The sequence below is a fragment of the Diceros bicornis genome, chromosome 13, assembly GCF_020826845.1.
Source record: "Diceros bicornis minor isolate mBicDic1 chromosome 13, mDicBic1.mat.cur, whole genome shotgun sequence".
Classification (NCBI taxonomy): Eukaryota; Metazoa; Chordata; class Mammalia; order Perissodactyla; family Rhinocerotidae; genus Diceros; species Diceros bicornis.
In genome coordinates, this window is record NC_080752.1 from 46367460 (window position 1) to 46387054 (window position 19595).

Genomic DNA, 19595 nt, shown 5'->3' on the forward strand with positions numbered 1-19595 from the left:
AGTTATTTGTGGGGCTGTAACAGAGGCCCATGTTGAAACACAGAGAAGCTGGAGGATACTCACTCCTAATGGGGCCACATAGTGATTTGGCGGTGGGGGGTGGGTGGTGTGGTTCTCTTCACTGAGAAGATACGGCATGTGAGCAAGTCTTCAATGGGTAGAATAGGGGATAAGGAGAAGAAGGAATTTCCAGGGAGAGGTATCCTGTGGGCAAAAGTGTGGAAGAAGGAAACTGTAGGGTACGTTTGTAGAACAGTCCTGGCACAATTAATGGCTAAGCCTGGCCCCATGAATCACTCAAAGATGCAGTCAGGCCGGATCTTTGGCCCTGGGGTCAGCTACGAGGCACCCAGACTTCCTTCCCTAACATTATCCTATCTAGGCTTGAGTGAGGAGAGAGCTAGAGGGTGAACTGAGAGTAATTACAAGCCCACTTCTGGGTCTCTCCCACTCACCCCTGCCAGGAATGTGACCCAGCCACCCCTTTTGACCTCCTTAGCTGGGGGCCAGGGTTTGGGCATCCCTAGGGAGCAAAGGGCCACCAAGCAGGGGAGACTCTGGGGAGCATGTGGCCCAGAGTCAAGTCAGCAGAGCTTGAAGAACAGATGGATGGAAGGGAGGACAGCTAAAAGAGGGCGTGGCTAGGGTCTTAGGAGAAACCTGGACGACAGGGAGCTCACCTTTGTCAAGTATCTATCATGTGTTGTAACGGCCCTATAAGGTAGGTATCCGCACTTTAGAGATGGGGAAACAGCCTCAGAGAGGTGAAGTGACTTGCCCGTTTCTTTATCCAATCATTCATCATTCAACGCCTATGTCTTGGGCAGAGAATCTACGCCAAGCCCCGAGGAGTCAGGGGTGGCTATCTCTTGGCTTCTGTCCCCTGAGGTGGGTAACAGTGTTGTGAGGTCGAGCTGTGGCCTCGCCGGACTCGAACCCAGGTCTCACTATTTCCAAACCCTCACTTTAGACCAGGACACGAGCCCGGGCCAGAGTTGGGTCCGGTTGCACCGCTCGCGTGGCCGCGGGAATCCCAGGTCCCCTCCCTTCCCCTAGGGTCCCGCCTGGCGCACCTGCCCCAGGTGAGTCCCGGGAGGCCCGGAGCGCCGCCGGAAAGTGACGAGCGGCTTCGGCAGGTGGGGCGGGGCCCGGCCGGGGCGGGGCGGGGGCGGGGCCAGGCCGGGCGCCCGGAGCCGGAGCAGATCCCGCGCCCCGCGCCCCTCGGCCCGCGCCCCGCGCCGCCGCCGCCGCCATGGGGGCCTGCCTGGGCGCCTGCTCCCTGCTCAGCTGCGTGAGTCCCGACCCCGCGCGCGCCCCGCGCCGCCGGCTCCTTCTTCCGCCCCGCACTGTGTCCCGTCTTCTTCCTCCGAATAGTTTCTTCTTTTTCCTTTCTCCAAACTTGTCTTTCTGGGCGCGCAGCCCACCTCCTTCGCCCCTCGGGTCCCCGCCTCCCCCTGCGGGCGCCGGGGACAGCTGGTGTCCCGCCTCGGGTTACCGCGGGGGAGGGGTTGGGGCGCGCCTGGGCGGGGGAAGGGAGTGCCCTCGGCGGGCGCCCCTGCGGGGAACTGGGGAGACTGAGGCCCAGAGCGCGGGGTGGGAGTGGGCGCTGCGGCCCCACCTGGTCCAACTTGGGGACGCCCTCGCAGTGCGCCTCTCGTCTCTCTCCCGGACGCTCCGACTCTTTGTGTGGCCTGCCCGGTCCCCGTCTCTCTCTGCCGTGTGTCCTTCTCTGGCCCTCTAGCAGTCTGTCCGTTAGCCTGTCTGTCCCTGTTCGTCTGCCTCAGTTTGTCTATTTGTATTTGTCTGATAGCTGTCTCTGTCCGTTCGTTTGTCCGACTGTCTTTGTCCGTCCATCGCTTCTCCATCTGTCATTGTCTACGGTTCGGTGTCTGTCGGTCTGTCCGCCCGTTCAATCTTTCTGTCTCTCCGTCCTTGTTTCTGCCTCATTCAGTCTGCCTCGGGCTAACTCCTGGCCACTTCTCCAACGAGCCCCAGACCCTTCCCCTCAGGGCCCCAGAGCCACAATAGGGGTGGAGAGGAAGCCCCCTCCGCCTTTCTAAGCAGCCCTTGAGTGAGGTCGGTGTGGGTGCCACCGGAGCCCAAGTCTGGGTTGAAAGACCCAGGAATTGGGGGAGGCTGGGGTCTGTGCGGGGAGGGAGTACCTGGTCGCTTGGGCTCAGGGACCTGGGGGGCAGCCAGCCTCTGTTTTGGGGCTGCAGCCAGCACAGGGGAGGAGCTTCAGCCAGAGCCGGGCTGGGAGGCCCCTTCTCCTTTCCCTCTTCCCCTCATTAAATCCGAGGTTCATTCAGGCAGCCCCCTCCCCCTCTGCCCCAAACAAAGAGGAGCAGAGAGGAAGAGGGGGGTCTGGAGGCTGCTGAATCCCAGGACTTACTTTCCTTTGTCTCTTAGTTGTGTGTGTGTGTGTGTGTGTGTGTGTGTTGGGATGGGGGTGTAGGGGCGGGAGCTGGGGGATCTAGAGATTTACTTTACAGCCGTTTTCTGAGAATGATATCTGCGCAGAGAGGCTGTAGAGAGGGTCCCTGGACAGATCTCTTGTCCTCTCTGGGCCTCCATTTCCCCCTCTGTGAAGTGTGTGTGTGTGTGTGTGTGTGTCTCTCCATGTGTAGGAATCAAGAGCTAGTCCCTGAGATCCCTCCCTGAAACCAAGGCTTGGGCTGGGTCTGGCCAGGAAGAATTTGCTTCCTGGTGGAGGAGAGAGAGCTTTCTCCATGTTGACCAGATTTCCATCTGACTGGGCTGGCCTGGGGTGGAGATGTTGAGGGAGACTTGCCAGTCCCCTGTGTCTCTGTCTCCCTATCTACCTCCCTCGTAATGCTGTTGGGAAGATTAGAAAGTGCCCAGCCCGGTTCCTGGCATATAGTGAGTGCTCCAAATGGGAGCTATTGTTATCATCTTGGAAAGGTGGGTGGAGAATTCCCTCTGGAGCCGAGTGCTGGTCTCTGAGTCATAGAATCCTACAATGCTGAGACCAGAAGGCACCTGACAGGTCTGCTCAAACCCTAAGTTTACAAATGAGGATACTGCAGCCCAGAGAGGTTAGCAGACTTGCCTAAGGTTGCACAGTGAAAGCATGGGGAGCTGTACAGTCAGGATTAAAATCTGACTCCTGGTCCAGGCTTCTGCCCACACCTTCCCTCCCTCTGAATTCTGCGTGCCTAGCCAGGGTAGAAGTGGAAGGTTCACTTAGTATCTATTATCTGCAAGGGATCTGCCCCTCCTTTCAGTGGCCTCCTCTTGGGGTCCTGCCCTCTGACATTTACTGAGCACGTACTGCATGCCGGGCACTGTGGCGAGCTCCTCACCCCTGCCATCTCCCTAGTTCTCCCCCACAACCCTGTAACATGCTTATCCTATTTTGCAGATAATGATACCAACAATAGCCACCTTTACTGCATCCTTACTCTGGGCCCAGCACTCCTGCCCAGAGCTGTCCAGTGGTGGCACAGGCCCAGCACTGTAGTGAGCACTTTATATATGTCCTTTCATTTAATCCTCACAACGACTCAATGAGGCAGTTAATATTCCCATTTCACAGATGAGGAAACCAGATCAGAGAGGGAAAGTGATTTTCCCACAGCCACACAGTATTAAGAGGTGCAGTTGGGCACTACTGGATGCTGATAACAACCTGTTTCAATAGAGATTTGCCCCATAGGAGTGATGTTCTAATGAGGGTTCCCAGGCATTCTTAGGGGGAACATATCAGGGTACATAGGTCGGTGGGGAAGCCTTTTATGCCCTTCCAGCTGTGATGTACTTGCATCTGCCCGTCATGGCCTTCCTGGTCAGTATTTGTACTGGGCTGAAGGTGAGTCCTGGCTTAGAGGGGATAAGATGGACCCACAATGGATGAGAGTCACTGGGCAGGCCAGCGTGTGAGTTGGACGATCAATAAATATTTAGTGGGGGCCTTCTACACGCGAGGGAGTGTGAAAGGCCTTTGGGTCAGACTGGTTGGACTCGGATCCTGGCTTGGCCTGCTCTCGGCGGCATGACCATGGGCAGTCCCTTGGCCTCTCTCATTGTCTGTGAAGTGGAGAGAACCATGGTCCCTGCCCCTCAGCACGTTGTGAGGATTGGATGGGCCTGAGATGAACGTGCCAACACCTTTAGCATGAAGCCGCCGTGCAGCAGCCAAGAGTGGTCAGCTGCTCTTGACTCCTTTCAAGGAAGCGTTGAAGCCGGTGAAACCCAGGGCTGTCTGATTGTAGAGCCTGGGCTTCAGCCAGTCTACTCTTCTGCCCAGGAGCCCATTTTATGGATGAGGAAACTGAGTCCCATGTAGGGGAAAGGAGACCTGTCTGAGGTCATACTGCAAGTTGGTGGCAGAGCCAAGACCAGGCCCTTTGTTCTTAGCAATGCGAGGGGGAGGCAGTGTGCTGTGAGTAGTCGTGGGCTGGCCTCTTCTCCGTGTTTTCTCTAGTCCTGGGGTGGCCCAGCCGGTTTACAGGTTGTTCAAGAAGTCTGCCAGGTGCATCCCATCCTTGCCGGGACCAGTGTTTTGTTTAATGGAGGCAAAATATGCATTAACATAAAATTTACTATTTTAACTTTTTTGTTTGTTTTCAAGGAGCTTGTAATTTATTTTAGGAGACATGGTATATATATATTAAAAATGGATATCTAACAGATGCAATCCTAATGATATCAATCCCAATGAGTGGCATTGTTAGAAGTAAATATTATTGGGTGAAGCGCACCATGAGAGCTCTAGAATCTGTTTCTTGCTTGGTACCGGTTCTCTGGATTACTGAAAACGGCCCTGTTCCAAAGGTCCTGCACACCACTCCCTGGATCTGTCTTCCATTCTGTGGCCAAGTGAGATTTCTAAAATGCAAATCTATGTCTGCCTCCTCCTTAGCAATCGTTCGCCATTGCCTTCAGGATAAAGTCCAGACTCCTTGGCGTGGCCCCCAGGGACCTTGGCCATCACCCCATCACCACTCCGGCTTCCTTTTTTGCCCAGCTACCCTGAAAATACAGAGTTCCTCGCAGCTTTGCAGGTGCTATTTCCTTTGTAGGATTACCCTTCCCCTCCTCACTTAGCTAACTTCCTACTTTTCCTTGAAAACTCCTTGCCCCTCCTTTTTTATAATTGTAAAACATGCATGACATAAAATGTACCATTTTAACCATTTTAAAGTGTACAGTTCAGTGGCATTAAGTACATTCACATTGTTGTGCAGCCATCACCACCATCCATCTCCAGACCGTTTTCATCTTCCCAAACTGAAACTCCATACCTATTAAATAATAACTCCCCATTGCCCCTCCCCCAACCCCTGGTAACTACCATTCTACTTTCTGTCTCTATGAATTTGACTATTCTAGGTACCTGATACAGGTGGAATCATACGGTATTTATCTTTTTGTGACTGGCTTATTTCACTTGGCATAATGTCCTCAAGGTTCATCCATGTTGTAGCATGTGTGAGATGTGTGAGAATTTCATTCCTTTTTATGGCTGAATAATATTCCATTGTATCAGTATACCACATTTTGTTTATCCGTTCATTGGTTGATGGACCCTTGGGTTGCTTCCACCTTTTGGCTATTGTGAATAATGCTGCATTGACCATGGGTGCACAGATATCTGTTTGAGTCCCAACTTTCAGATCTTTTGAGTAATACCCAGAAGTGGAGGGCCAGTTTGTTGTACAGAAAACAACTTTAAGTTGTGGCCCCAACCCTCAGCTGCCTCCCCTACCCACCCAGTGCCCCAGAAGTGGTTCTCAGAACCTGTGTCCCTGGCTCTAGGGACAACCGGGAGAGAGTGTGAGTGACTCAGTGACAGCATATTCCCACCACGCCAAACCATGCACAGCCCCAGAGCTGTCCAGCTTGCCTTGGGAGGTAGTGAGCTCCTTTTCATTGGCAGTGTGCAAGCTGCAGATGGCCGGCTGCACTCCGGGTGATTCTTCATTAGAGAGAGGCCGGACCAGTTAAATGCCAAGGAACCTTGCCACTTTAAGACTCTAAGGCCCAGGGCTTCCTAAATTCTGAGTTCTCCATTCCAAGAATCTGGCTGGTGCTAAGATTCAGCCACTCTGAGTGTTCCGGTGCTTTTCCATTGCTGCCTTTCGCCGAGTGCATTTGGGTGTGGGGTGATTGATTGTAGTCATAGTGCAGGAACAGTTTTGTTCCTGCCTTGGCCTTTCCCATTGCGTCATAAGCGTTAGTCCCCGTTGCTCTGCAGCTGGGTGACTCTCCCCTTTCCCACCCCTATAACATTCCAAGGAGTAAATGGGCCACCACGCTGCCCTGGGGTGGGGCATTTGGGCCATTTGCAGTTTCTTCATATTCTAATAAGCTCATAAAACCTAAAGCTTTATGCCTATTTTAGTTTTTTTCTTAATTTAAAATTTTAATTTTTTAATAATAAGATCAACTTTATTGGGGTATAATTTATATTTAATTGTATTTGGTTACATGTGCTCATTTAAGTGTTACCTGTACGTCTGCTCCATTCATCAGAGAGACCCCTCTTAGAGGAGTTCCAGGATGTATTGATGGGCATTTAGTTATTTTCAGCTGTCCCCTATTATTTCCCTGGTGTGAACAGTGCCACAGTGAACTTCCACGTGTATATGTGTGTGCACGTGTCTGCATTTACTCCTGTGGGCTGGTGTTTCCGTAGGAAGAGGTCCTTGTAGGAGTGATCCCCAGAGGTGGAGTGACTGGGTCAGGACCTACAAACAAGTCCAAGGATGCTCTGGAAGCAGCTGGGACCTGACCTGGTTTCTCTGGTGCTGGCCAGGCCCTGGAAAATCCTGAGGTCTCAGGTCTCAGGAGTACCTGGATTTTGATCTCCAAGGACCAGAGTGAATTGAAAGGCCAGGCTCCCTGACTGCAGTGGGTCAGCTTTTCTTGGGTCTCAAGTGTCTTGAATTGAAATCGTAACAAGCCAGAGCCAGGCCCTGACCCGGGCCCTTGGGCACCTGGTTCCCAAGATCACCGCCTGTTGACCTCCTTCGGTTTTCTCCGGCATTGGAGGGATCGTTTTCATCACTGGGCTGTTTTGACATTAAATGAGACTGCCATCTCTGAGTTAGCCGGCTCTTGGTGCAGACAGACTTGAGCTCAAATTCCAGCTGCTCAGCTCACTTGCTGTGTGACCGTGGTCATATCACCTGTCTGAGTCTCAGTTTCCCCATTTGTAAATGGGAGGTAACAACACGCTTTATAGTGTCATTGAGGCTTAATGTTGATAATGTGTGTACCACAGTGCCTGGGACTGAGTAACTCTTCATGAAGGGAAGCCATCACCATTATTATTGAATCTCGGCACTGCTGTCCACTTGCAGTGTGCATTCTGGCAAGTTTCGTAACCTCTCTGATCTCAGTTTCATCATCTTCATCTCTAAATGGAACTAATAGCCTTCTCTGTCTGATAACCCGAATGCTCTTTATGGTTTACAAAACACTTCTGGCATTTTGCTTATCTCCTCATCCCCAAAAAGTGGCTGTGGACAGGAGTCAGGGCTTGGAGTGGGGGCTGCAAGATGTAACCAGACGTTGTTGGATGGGTGGACTGTTATGATTTGGACCACGAGGGAGAATTCATTCTGCAAGCATTTCGTTTAGCATCCTTGTTGTACTTGGCTCTGTGGGTGAGAGAGACGGGTAAGCAGGAGCATTTCCGGGGTGGGGGAAAGCGAGAGGGAGACGGGAAGGCAGCTACACCTCAAGCAGAGGGTGCTGTATGCCTTGTGACCAGTCCAGAAGGCAGGGTGCAGGGTTTCCAAGGAGCCAAGAGGCCCCTTTCAGCGTGCTGTCCACAAAGCGGATCATCACCGTAGGGCTGTACCTGTGCCTCCCGGCTTCAGGCCCTCGAGCGGATGCCCACTGCTCTTAGGATGGACACCAGGGTCCTGCATGTGGCTGCCAGCCCCTGCCAGCCTAGCCGACCTCGCCACTTACCACGTGCCGCCTGCTCCTGAAGCTCCGGCCACAGGGGCCTTCTCTCTGTTCCTCCAACGCCCAGCCTGTGCCTGCCCCAGAGCCGCCTCAGGCGCTGTTCCCTCTGTCTGGAACACTCTTTCCTCCCCTGGGTCTGGCAAGTGCTTCCTCATTCTTCAGTTCTCAGCTTAAATGTCACTTCTTCAGAGAAGGGACCCGCCCCACCCCCCCAGTCTAAACTGGCCCCATCAGTCACTCTCCTGGCGGCACGTATGTCTTCTTCTTGGCACTTACATGACATAATGATGTCTCGGGTATCTTTCAGCCTTGGAAGCTCCAGGAGGGCAGGGCCTGTGTCTTTCTTGCTATCCAGACTCTTCACTACCTGGGTGAGGAGTTGGGCTGTTTGGGGGAAGATAAACAGTTGACCAGATGTATCTGGATGTGGGCCCGTTTTCTCAAAGGCTGGGCTGTGGACCTGGCTCCCAGTGGGGTGTCTCCTTTCGGGGTGCCACCTCTGAATGGTGTGGCATCACCAGACCCTAAATCATGTCAGCCAGCCCCAGGGAAGAATGGGGCTGACGCTGGCTTGGGCAGAGGAGCCCAGAGACGGAAAAGGCTAGCCCACCCCTGCTGTCCAAAGCTGGCACAGCCCCAGGACGGGAAATCACAGCCACTCACAATTCTTCATTCCATTGACTCAACAGATGTTTATCATGCGCACACTGTTTCTTAGGTCTTAACATAGGTCTGGTCTATGCCAGACACTCTACATCCGTTCAACAGGTAGTCACGGAGCTCCTGCTGTGTGCCAGGCCCCGTTCCCATTTCTGCGAATGCCTCTGTGAACAGAACAGGCAAAGATTCTAGTCCTGGTGGAGCTTACATGCCAGAAATAAAATATACAGCCAATCAGATGATAGGCCCTGTGGAGAAAATCTAAGCAGGGAAGAGAAAAGGGACCCTGAGGGGGTTACAATTTAAAATTCCTATTGCAGGGCCTGCCCAGTGGTGTAGCGGTTAAGTTTGCGTGCAGCTTCGGCGGCCCGGGGTTGGCAGGTTCGGATCCCGGGCGCGCACCGACGCACCGCTTGTCAAGCCGTGCTGTGGCGACGTCCCATTTAAAGTAGAGGAAGATGGGCACGGATGTTAGCCCAGGCAAGTCTTCCTCAGCAAAAAGAGGAGGATTGGCATCAGATGTTAGCTCAGGGCTGATCTTCCTCACCAAAAAAAAAAAAAAAGTGATCGTTATTGAAAACAAAAAATGAAGGCGCACACACACACACAAATTCCTATTTCATTCTTAGAACTGCTGTGTGAGAAGTAGGTACTGTTATGATTCCCATTTTATGGAAGAAGCAACTGAGGGTCAGAGAGGTTGAGTTGTATAAAGTCACACAGATCATCAATGACAGAGCTGGTCTTCTGAATTTTTTAAGAAAATGTTTTTACTACCCTACTTCTCTCTAAGAAACCGTGTAACCCCAGCTCTCTCTCCAAAGACACAGTAACACCTGAGATAGATCCAGGTTTGAATCTGGGTTCTGTTCTTACTGACTGTGTGACCCTGTGTGACCCGGTCTCTTTGAGGGTTGGTTTCCTCAGCCTCCCCCAGGCTTGAAAGTTATGGGCTGACACCTGGGGAAGAGGTGTGCCCCTGCCAAGCGCCATGCAGGTGGGCTCCATGCAGATTTGGAGACATGGAGGGGCAGGTGGTGGGTGCTGCGGGCTTGGGCGGGGAGGGGGAGAGGAGGCAAAGTATAAGTGCCGTCCCCTGCCCCCGTTGCAGGCGTCCTGCCTCTGCGGCTCTGCCCCCTGCATCCTGTGCGGCTGCTGCCCCGCCAGCCGCAACTCCACCGTGAGCCGCCTCATCTTCACCGTCTTCCTCTTCCTGGGCGTGCTGGTGTCCATCATCATGCTGAGTCCCGGTGTGGAGAGTCAGCTCTACAAGGTGAGCAGCCCTGGGGGAGGCGGGTGCAGGGGGGAGCAGCCTGCGGGCCCTGGCCTCTGGGGAAGGCTCAGCTGCTCCGGGCTAGCGGGCCCCGGCTTGGGGGCGCTGCTAATCAGAAGAGGTGGGCAGGAGCGTTCTGGCACTCTGACGATCTGAGGTTGGCCACGGGGGCTTGTTTCTTCATGTGGAGAAGAGGGTGTGAGCCTCATATGGCGATGCTTCCCTGGGAAAATCTTATTAATCACGATTGCCCCCTAGACACTGGATCCCCCACTTGGAGGCGCAAGCCCAGTTTGGGGCCCCTAACCTCCCTTCATCTCGGTGTTTCATAGCCCGGCACAGACACAGTGGGACATTTAGGCCAGTGGCTCTCACATTTTAGTGTGTATAAAGGTGTGAATTCCCTGGGGAGTTTGCTAGAAATGCAGATTCCCAGACCCCACCTGAGAGGCTCTGATTCTCTGGGAGCGTGGCCTCAGAATCTCGGTTCTCCACAGGAATCTGCCGGGATTCCGATGTGGGTGAGGGGTGGAGAGCGCTTTGGGAAATCCTGCTTTAGACAGTGCCGGGTGTTCCAGAGGCTGTGGGCGGATCACAGGGAAGTAAACAGATAGTAACAAGGTGTAACTGGGCGTCTGTCTCCGGGGGCTCCCTCACAGGACTGCAGCCGCAGAGGTGGGTGGGATGGAGATGAGGGGGGAGGCTGGGGCTCAGCTCAGCCCCACTGTGAGAGCCTCCCTCCCGGGTTCTGGGTGGGGTGGGGCCTTCAGGCCGCTCCGTCTGTCTCCACAGCTGCCCTGGGTGTGTGAGGAGGGGGCCGGGACCCCCGTCGTCCTGCAGGGCTACATCGACTGTGGCTCCCTGCTCGGCTTCCGTGCCGTCTACCGCATGTGCTTCGCTATGGCCGCCTTTTTCTTCCTCTTCACCCTGCTCATGATCTGCGTGCGCAGCAGCCGGGACCCCAGGGCTGCCATCCAGAACGGGTGAGCGGGGGGCTCCCTGCACCCCGGGACCCTCCCGCAGTGGTTTGCCCCCTCCTCTGCCTGTCTCCAGCGGTCTCCAGACCCTACCCTCAGACTCAGGAGCCACTGAAGCCAGAGGGCAGTGGCACAGAGATCAGCTTGTGTAGTTATTCCCATTCCTCAGATGAGGAAATAAAGCTCAGAAAAGGCAACAGCGTGCCTAAGGCCACACAGCACTTTAGTGACACAGTTAGGCTAGAACTCAAGTGGCCTTCCTCACCTAATTGGTCCTTTCTCCTGCCCCTCAGGGCTTTTTCTAGGGCCAGGACAGACTTTCTGTGTCCAAAAGACCATCAGAAAGTCCCTCTTCACCTCTCTCAGTACCTGTTCTTTGGGGGTGGGGTTCTGGGGGTCAGGCCTGTTCCCCTCCCTGCACTCAGCTCTCTTGTCTATCCTACCCCCCCCCCCCAACAGGTTTTGGTTCTTTAAGTTCCTGGTCCTTGTGGGCATCACCGTGGGCGCCTTCTATATCCCTGACGGCTCCTTCTCCAACGGTAGGCGGCCTTGGTGGGGAGGGATGGGGGGACTACCGGGAGGGAGGTGGGGTCTCCAGAGGGAGGAGCTCTGGTGGGGGCTGCTCTTTGCCCTGGTACACGGACCCCAGGCTGCTGGCTGGGTCCTTGCCCCAACCCAGGAGACAGCCCTCTGGGGCTTGGCCACATGGCCTTTGGAAACTCGGGGTTGGGGGGAACCCTCTTTGCCCCCGACCCCTGCCCTGCCACACTGCGTCTCTGTGCATGGCTAGGGGCTCCCTGACGGAAGGGACTTTGCTTCTTCTCAGTGTCCCCAGCACAGAGTTTGTGTGGCTCAAATGGTTGTTGAATGAATAAATGTGTGTGTGAAAGAGAGACCATGGGAGTGTGCCTGCCCCGGGAATCCTGGGAAGCCTGGCGGGGTCATGGGCCCTGGCCCTCAGGTTGCCCCACAGCTGATCTCCTTGCCTCCCCTCTCCCCACCCAGTCTGGTTCTACTTTGGCGTCGTGGGCTCCTTCCTCTTCATCCTCATCCAGCTGGTGCTGCTCATTGACTTTGCGCATTCCTGGAACCAGCGGTGGCTGGGCAAGGCCGAGGAGCGCGACTCCCGTGCCTGGTACGCAGGTCAGTGCCGCCCGCTGGCCACCGTGTGGGGGCTGGGCTCCCTGGGGAATCGAGGGGCCCTGAAGCTGGATGAGAGCCTGGGGACAGGAATTGACTGTCCAGGGCAGATGGAGGGAAGGGGGTGTGTGTGGGCAGCTGATTCTGGGGCGACTTCAGAGGGAGCAGAAGAGAGCTGAACTGGAGAGACCTCGGAGGGGTCTAGTTCAGTGGTTCCTGTAGAAGGGGCCACGCGCGCAGCCAGACCAAACTTCAAGTGACACCTGGTCCTTGAAACCCCAGGGGCAGAACGAGTCCCTGCTGAGTTCTCTCTCAGCTCTTCTGAATCGATCAAGAAGAAAGGCTTACTGGGCCGGCCCCGTGGCTTAGCGGTTGAGTGCGCACGCTCCGCTGCTGGCGGCCCGGGTTTGGATCCCGGGTGCGCACCGAAGCACCGCTTCTCCGGCCATGCTGAGGCCGCGTCCCACATACAGCAACTAGAAGGATGTGCAGCTATGACATACAACCATCTACTGGGGCTTTGGGGGAACAAATAAATAAATTAAAAAAAAAAATTAAAAAAAAAAAAGAAGAAAGGCTCACTTAGGTGCTGGCTGGCTTTCACGCCTCTCTCCTTGCTGGTCTGGCGGACAGAGCAGGGCTTTAGCAGATCACCATGCGTCTAGGGCACTTTTTATTTATTCATTTAATTTAATTTTCTTTCTTTATTATTTTTTGAGGAAGATTGGTCCTGCACTAACATCTGTTGCCAATCTTCCTCTTTTTCTTTTTCCTCCCCAAAGCCCCAGTACATAGTTGTGTATCATAGTTGTAGAGTTGTAGCTCTTCTATGTGGGACGCCGCCTCAGCGCCTCAGCGTAGCTTGATGAGCAGTGAGTAGGTCCGAGCTCAGGATCTAAACTGGCGAACCCCGGGCCGATGAAGCAGAAAGCTAGAACGTAACCGCTATGCCACCGGGCGGGCCCCTAGGGCGTTTTTTAAAAGACTGCTTTGTATTCATTGTACTTATTTTTATGGTTACCTTATGGATGGCAAGTGAGTCGTTTTAGTTCAGGATCAGGCAGAAACTCACAAGGTGTTGCTGAGTGACGGAGGTTTAGGAGACCCTGTGTCATTCCTCGGCTGAGGAGGCTGAAGCCTGAGACGGGGAGGACTGCCTGACAGGCCCCCTCAAGGGAGCAGGGTCCCCGGGCCTCCTGACCCACCTGCTTGCTGCCCTCCTGCCCAGGCCTCTTCATCTTCACCCTCCTCTTCTATGCGCTGTCCATCGCGGGTGTGACGCTGCTCTTCATCTACTACACCCGGCCTGGCGCCTGCCACGAGGGCAAGGTCTTCATCAGCCTCAATCTCACCCTCTGCGTCTGTGTCTCCATTGTCGCCATCCTGCCCAAGGTCCAGGTGAGGCTGTCTGCCTCTACCTGGCCTGAAACCAGGCCCCTGGGTGTGGGACTTCTTGTAGGGACCTTGGGATCCTGGGGCAGGGGCTGTCAGTCACAGAGGCTTGGGCTAAGAGTGTGGGCTCCCAAGTCAGCCTCCCTAGGTTAGAGTCAGCTCTCACATCTACATGCTGAGTGTCTTTGGGAAAGTGTCTTAACCACTCTGTGCCTGTCGCTTCTCAAATGTAAAATGGGGATAATAATACTGACTATTTGGAGTTATTCTCAAGATCATATTTTTGAACACTTAGTGCCTGGCATATGGATATCCATCAGACATTGGCTATTGTTATCATTATTGTTGTTGTCATTGTTTTTATGCAAATCAGGAGAACATTAGGGAGGGTCACTGAAGGACGATTCCTAGACACCTCAAGAAGTGGTGTTGGAAGGTGCGCTTGCACAGTTTCCAATCCCAGAGCGTCTGGGATAATGGGTGGGGGACCCTAAGGGAATCGTTAGTTCTTCAGAAAAAAGAGTTCAGTGGTACTTCACCATTTGGGCTCTCAGCCCACCAGGGCTTTCAAAGGTAGCTTAGGTAGTCTTTGAGGGTCTTTAGCAGAAAGGTTGGGAACCTCCCTTCTGGTCAGAGCCTTCATTTCCCAGTGAGGAAATTGAAGGCCAGAGAGGGTGATGCCTCTGTCCCAGGTCACACAGCAATGAGTGTTCATTCAGTAAATACCTCTTGAGCACCTACTGTGTACCAGGCCCTCTTCTAGATGTTGGGGATACAGCTGTGAGGAAGAGGAGGAAGACAAAGAAGAATAGCTAACAGTTAATGGCATCTATCGTGTCGTTTAGTCCTTGCACCATCCTCATCCTCATTTTACAGATGAGGAAACGGAGGCTTAGAGGAGTCAGGAGACTGCCCTGAGGTCACACAGCTAGTGGGGGGTGGAGCTGGGGTTTGAACCCAGGCTGACTGGCTCAGAGCCTGTGCTCTTAATCACAGAGCTTAGATTCGTATTTTTAAGTGTGTGTGTGGTGGGGGGAAGAACAATCAAGAGGAGACGAGGCCAAGTAAGGTGATTTTTGATGATAAGTGCTACGTGGGAAATAAAAGAAGGTGTGGGCTAAAAGGTAGGGGGGCAGGCGGGGCCGGGGCGGCTGGAGTCAGGGTTCTCAGGGCCTTCTGGGGTCCTGTTTGAGCTGAGGCCTGAATACTAGAGAGAGGCTGCCTGTGTGGAGATGTGGGGGAGGAACACGTCAGGGAGAGGGCATGGCGGGTGCAAAGGCCCTGAGGTAGGAGAGGGTTTGGCAGTTTTCAGCGAGGAGGCCACCCTGGCTGGGGTGTTGTCAGCAGGGAGGAGTGTGGCAGAGGGTCAGGAGGAGACGAAGGTGGGGTAACCAGGGAGGGCTTTGATTCAGAGCGTGAAGAGATGCCGCCCTTGAAGGGTTTGCAGCAGGAGGACAAGTGGGGTCCTGTGTTAAGAGAAAGAACAGGGACCCCACTTTTGGTGGGTGAGGGGGTGGAGGCAGCCTGGGTGGTGTGTCCTCCCCACGGGGGTGGGGTGGGATGGCCCTGAGGTGGGGGGGATGTCTGAGGTGCCCCGCTTGGGTGTGAGTAGGCTGGGTGGGGCGGGTGTCCCCGGGTCTGCAGGGGTCACACTGATGGACTGCTCTTGCCAGAACGCCCAGCCCAACTCAGGTCTGCTGCAGGCCTCTGTCATCACGCTCTACACCATATTTGTCACCTGGTTGGCCCTGTCCAACGTCCCTGGTGAGTATAGGCCTGGGTTTGAGGAGGCCTGGCCTCATTCCTGGCCCCACAGAGGCCCTCTGGGGGGTTGGGACCCTCACAGGGGACAGGGACATCCCAGCCCCAGCCCATTCCGAGACTCAGTCCTGCAGGCGGGTGGGAGGACCCTGTCTGTTCCTGGAGCTGTCCCTGTCATTTTGTCTGCTAAGTGTTGTCGCTGGGACTTGGGTGGTGGCTTGTGGGTCTGTCCGTCTGTCCATTTGGGTTGGCTCTCTGCCCTCAGGGCTACCTGGCTACTCAGACCTGGCCCGCACGGGCTGAGAGTGACCGTGCTCCCACCCCCAGACCAGAAATGCAACCCCCACCTGCTGGCCTCCTCCAGCAACGGGACAAGCCTGGCTGGCCCCGAGGGCTATGAGACCCAGTGGTGGGATGCGCCAAGCATCGTGGGGCTCATCGTCTTCATCCTGTGCACCCTCTTCATCAGGTATGGTGAGGGGCTGGTTTCTGGGGTGGGGTCATGATTAGGGACCTGGAGCCGGAAGTAAGGGGAGGATGTGGGAGCCGAGACATCAAGCTGGAAGGCGCCGTCGGCCAGTAGCATGTCCAGCCCCTGCACTGTGCTAGTGGGGAAACTGAGCCCCTCAGAGGGCACAGCGTGATTGGGCAGCAGAGGCGGGGCTGCACCCTGCCTCCTGGCCCAGGGCCCTTTCCTGCTGCCATGTGCCCAGCTCAGTCAGGTGTAGGCAGCTGTGGGGTCAGGGAAGGAGCCTGGACTGGGACCAGCAGGCCCACGCACTGTCACTCACCTGCTGTGTGTGTGGCCTTGGGGTAAGTGGCTTCACCTTTCTGAGCTTCGCTTTCCTCCTCAGTAAAAGGAAGATGGAAACCTCCATGCCTACGGTGGCTGTGACCCCACCATCTCACCTGAGAGAGAGCAGTTCACACTTAAGATCACATGGCAACTTTTTTTAAAGGGGCGTCTTAGCAAGTGCTTATTGGGGTGGCCTTGAGCCAGACTACTTGCGTTTGAACCTGGCACTGCCACTTACTAGCAGTGTGGTTTTGAGCAAGTCACTTAACCTTCCTGTGCCTCAGTTTCCTTATTTGTAAAACGGGGATAAAAATAGTACCTACCTCATTGGATTGTTGAAGGGGTGTAGATGAGCTAATATGTATAAGGCACTGAGAAAAGAGCTTGGCAAGTGGTAGGCGCCAAATAAGTGTTTGCTATTGTTACAAGTAACTGTGAACATTTGCACAGCTGGGTGGCTGTGAGTGGCTGTTTTGTTAGCGTCACTAGATGATAATATTGAGCATAATTATTGTTTACACTGAATCTAGCAGGTTCGTTTATTGCCTCCCCGTGGCCCAGCATTTCTCTAAGCGCCACTTTCTATGTCTGCCCTCTGCTCCCTTGAGGGAACCTTTGCCCTGCTCCTCCATCCTACCTGGTCATCCATCGGGCAGTGCCTGTTCTCCTATGAGCAGCACACCTGCCCCCTGGCCCTGGGCTAGAACATTTTGAGGCTGTTTCACATTTTGTTTTGACCTTTTCCAAAACATTTTCTTCAAGTCTGGGCAGTTCACAAACATCTCTCTTCTTTGTCACCTCATTTAATTCCTTTCTCAATCTGGAAAGGTCCACATCACCTCCGTTTTACAGATGAGGAAGCTGAGCTCAGGGAGGAGCCGCTGCTCGTCTGAGGCTGTGAGCACACTTTCCCTGCCCCTGGTTCTCTGCCTGTCCCCATCCCGACCCAGGCACAACGCTGTGCTTCCTGATGCCTCTCACCCTCACACCTCCTTGGCTGTGGTCACCAGGCAGCACCTCCGAGACCCCAGGGAGGGCCTGTCTGTCCTCAGCACAGTTCTTAAAGCACAGGAAGCAGAGAAGCATAAGCCCCCGGGAGGGCAGGGGCTGCTGATGGTGGCTCCTGCCTCAGCCAGATCGCCCGGCCCTGGGCTCCATGCACTGAATATCCACACCGGATCTCGTGATTGGGGTCAGCTGAAGCTCAGCAAGGGGCCGCTTCTCAATTTGATGGGGTGGGGCTGGAATCCAGGTCTCATTCTGTGTCACTGTTTCAAAATACAAGTTGGTTTTTCAAAATTGTTATCTTTGTCTCAAACTATCAAATACTGTTAAAAACATCAAGACCTCATTATAGAAAAAGCAATGACAAAAAATCATTACTATTATTATTTTTTTATTATAAACAGGAAGAAAGGGAGGTAATTGGTAAAACTACATATCTAAAACCAGTAAAAGGAAAACAAACTTAATAGCAAACGAGCATTATGAATTATTAACAGTATTCACGAGTGTAGTACCTGGTGTGGTGCTTGCAGTGCTGGGTACTCAGTGCATGTTTCTGGAAATGGCAAATGAAGAACCGGAATAATAGTGACCGTTTGTTTGGTTTATACTCTGTGCCAGGGGCTTTACATCATTATTCCGTGTACTCCTCCAGCAGCCCTGCAAGGGAGGTGCTGTTATCCCTGACTTTACAGACGAGGAATCAGAGGCTTAGAGAGGTTAAGTGTCTTGCCTGAGGTCGCACAGGGAGTGAGGGTAGAGTTGAGAGTCGTTTGTTAACTCCTGGTCCAGCCCAAACCACCAGGTCCCCGGCCCCAGAGGCTCTGGGACCATCATGCCCATTGCCCATGATGACCAACGCCGTGGCTCGCGAGGCCCCTTGGCACTGCCCACCTGCCCACCTCGGCAGTGACAGCCCTGACTGCCCCCCTCGCTCCCCCGCAGCGTGCGCTCCTCGGACCACCGGCAGGTGAACAGCCTGATGCAGACGGAGGACTGCCCGCCCATGCTGGAGGCCGGGCAGCAGCAGGTGGCAGCCTCCGAGGGCCGGGCCTTCGACAACGAGCAGGATGGTGTCACCTATAGCTACTCTTTCTTCCACTTCTGCCTGGTGCTCGCCTCCCTGCACATCATGATGACGCTCACCAACTGGTACAAGTGCGTGCAACTGGCTGGGCGTGGAGGGAGCCCGCGGTGCCCGGTGCACATGTCTCCTCTCCCCTGGCCCCGCACTGGGTTACTCCTGATGCCCGCTCAAGGCTTGGGCGTGGAGGTGTCTATCTGGGACCCTCTGTGGTCTGCCCCCTCTGTGCCTCAGTTTCTCTGCCGGTACCTTAGTCCACTCAGCTCCTGGCACCTTCGCTAAGTGCCTGAAAAGTGGGGATCACAGGAGGTGGGGCTGGGCCTGTGCAGGGCGGGCCAGGTTTACAGATCGGGGTGGTGATTTGGATTATGGGGTCAGATTTAGGATTCATGGTTGGAGGTTAGGATTAGGGTGTGGGGTCAGAATTATAGGGTCGAGAATAGGAGTCATGAGCTCAAGAGTTGGGATCGGGGCCAAATAAAGTCACAAAGTTGGTCATTTGGTTAAAATTGGGTTAGGAGACCATAAAGCCAGGATTGAAGTGGCAAGGTCAAGGAGCTAAGATCAAAGTAACAAGGTCAGGGGCCAGGACTGGGGTCACAGGGTCGAGGGTCAGAACTGAGGTCAGAGATCAGAACTGTGGTCATAAGGTCGGGGGTCATGGGGGGGTTACAGGATTGAGGGGCAGAGTCAAGATTAGAGGTCAGGAGTGCCAGGGCCCCAAAGGCAGGCACCAGGAGCGAGGTCACAGAATTAGGATTCCAAGATTAGGGACCAGGAATCGGGTCACAATATTACAGTCTAGGACTGGGGTCAAGGTTGGAGTTGCGGTCAGGATCAGGTCTATGGTACCAGGCCAAGAGCTATGTCTAGGGTCTTAAGGCCAAGTGTCAAAAATATCAGAGGTACAGGCTAGAGTCACAGAGTAAGAGCCAGAGTTGAAGTCAGGTGTCACCACTGGGTCGCAAGGTGAGGGTCAAGACTGAGGTCACAGCACTGGGGGCCAGGCTCACTGGGCTGATGTTGTGTTCCAGACCTGGCGAGACCCGGAAGATGATCAGCACGTGGACCGCCGTGTGGGTGAAGATCTGCGCCAGCTGGGCAGGGCTGCTCCTCTACCTGTGGACCCTGGTAGCCCCCCTCCTCCTGCCCAATCGAGACTTCAGCTGAGGCAGCCTCCCCCGGTGCCTCAGGGCTCAGTGACAGTCAGCGGGCTGCCCTGCCCTGCCCCCTGCAGGACTTGCTGCCCAGCTGGGCCCCTCTATTCTCAGTGCCTTCAGGGAAGAGGAGCATCAGGCCCAGGCCTCAGCCCCACCCTCCCGCTGCCCCCAGGCCAGGGCGCTGCCTCTTCCTTACCCTTGCCCCTAGTCGCCCACACTCACCCTCTTGGCAAAAAAGGGCCCCTTTTCTCAGGCTCCCCGGGAGAGGGCCCAGAAGGAGAGAAACGCTCAGAGAGCGGGAGCACTCAGCACGATGGAGCGCCAGCACTGAGGCCTGGTATTCTTAACCGTGACCCCCAGGGCGCCCCGCCCCCTCCCTGACTCTGTGCCTTGCTGAGTCTCTAAGACT

At 54.6% G+C, this 19595-nt stretch overlaps 1 protein-coding gene across 1 annotated transcript; it reads left to right on the forward strand.

Moving 5' to 3' along the window:
* The first annotated feature begins 1219 nt into the window (after positions 1 to 1219).
* SERINC2 (serine incorporator 2) lies at positions 1220 to 19197 on the forward strand. Its single transcript, XM_058553497.1, has 10 exons — positions 1220 to 1291; positions 9710 to 9871; positions 10664 to 10854; positions 11308 to 11387; positions 11854 to 11991; positions 13217 to 13386; positions 15054 to 15144; positions 15469 to 15610; positions 17888 to 18100; positions 19061 to 19197. Exons 1-10 carry the CDS (start codon positions 1253 to 1255, stop codon positions 19194 to 19196), a joined length of 1362 nt encoding a protein of 453 aa, XP_058409480.1. The 5' UTR covers positions 1220 to 1252; the 3' UTR covers position 19197.
* The last annotated feature ends 398 nt before the right edge of the window (positions 19198 to 19595 follow it).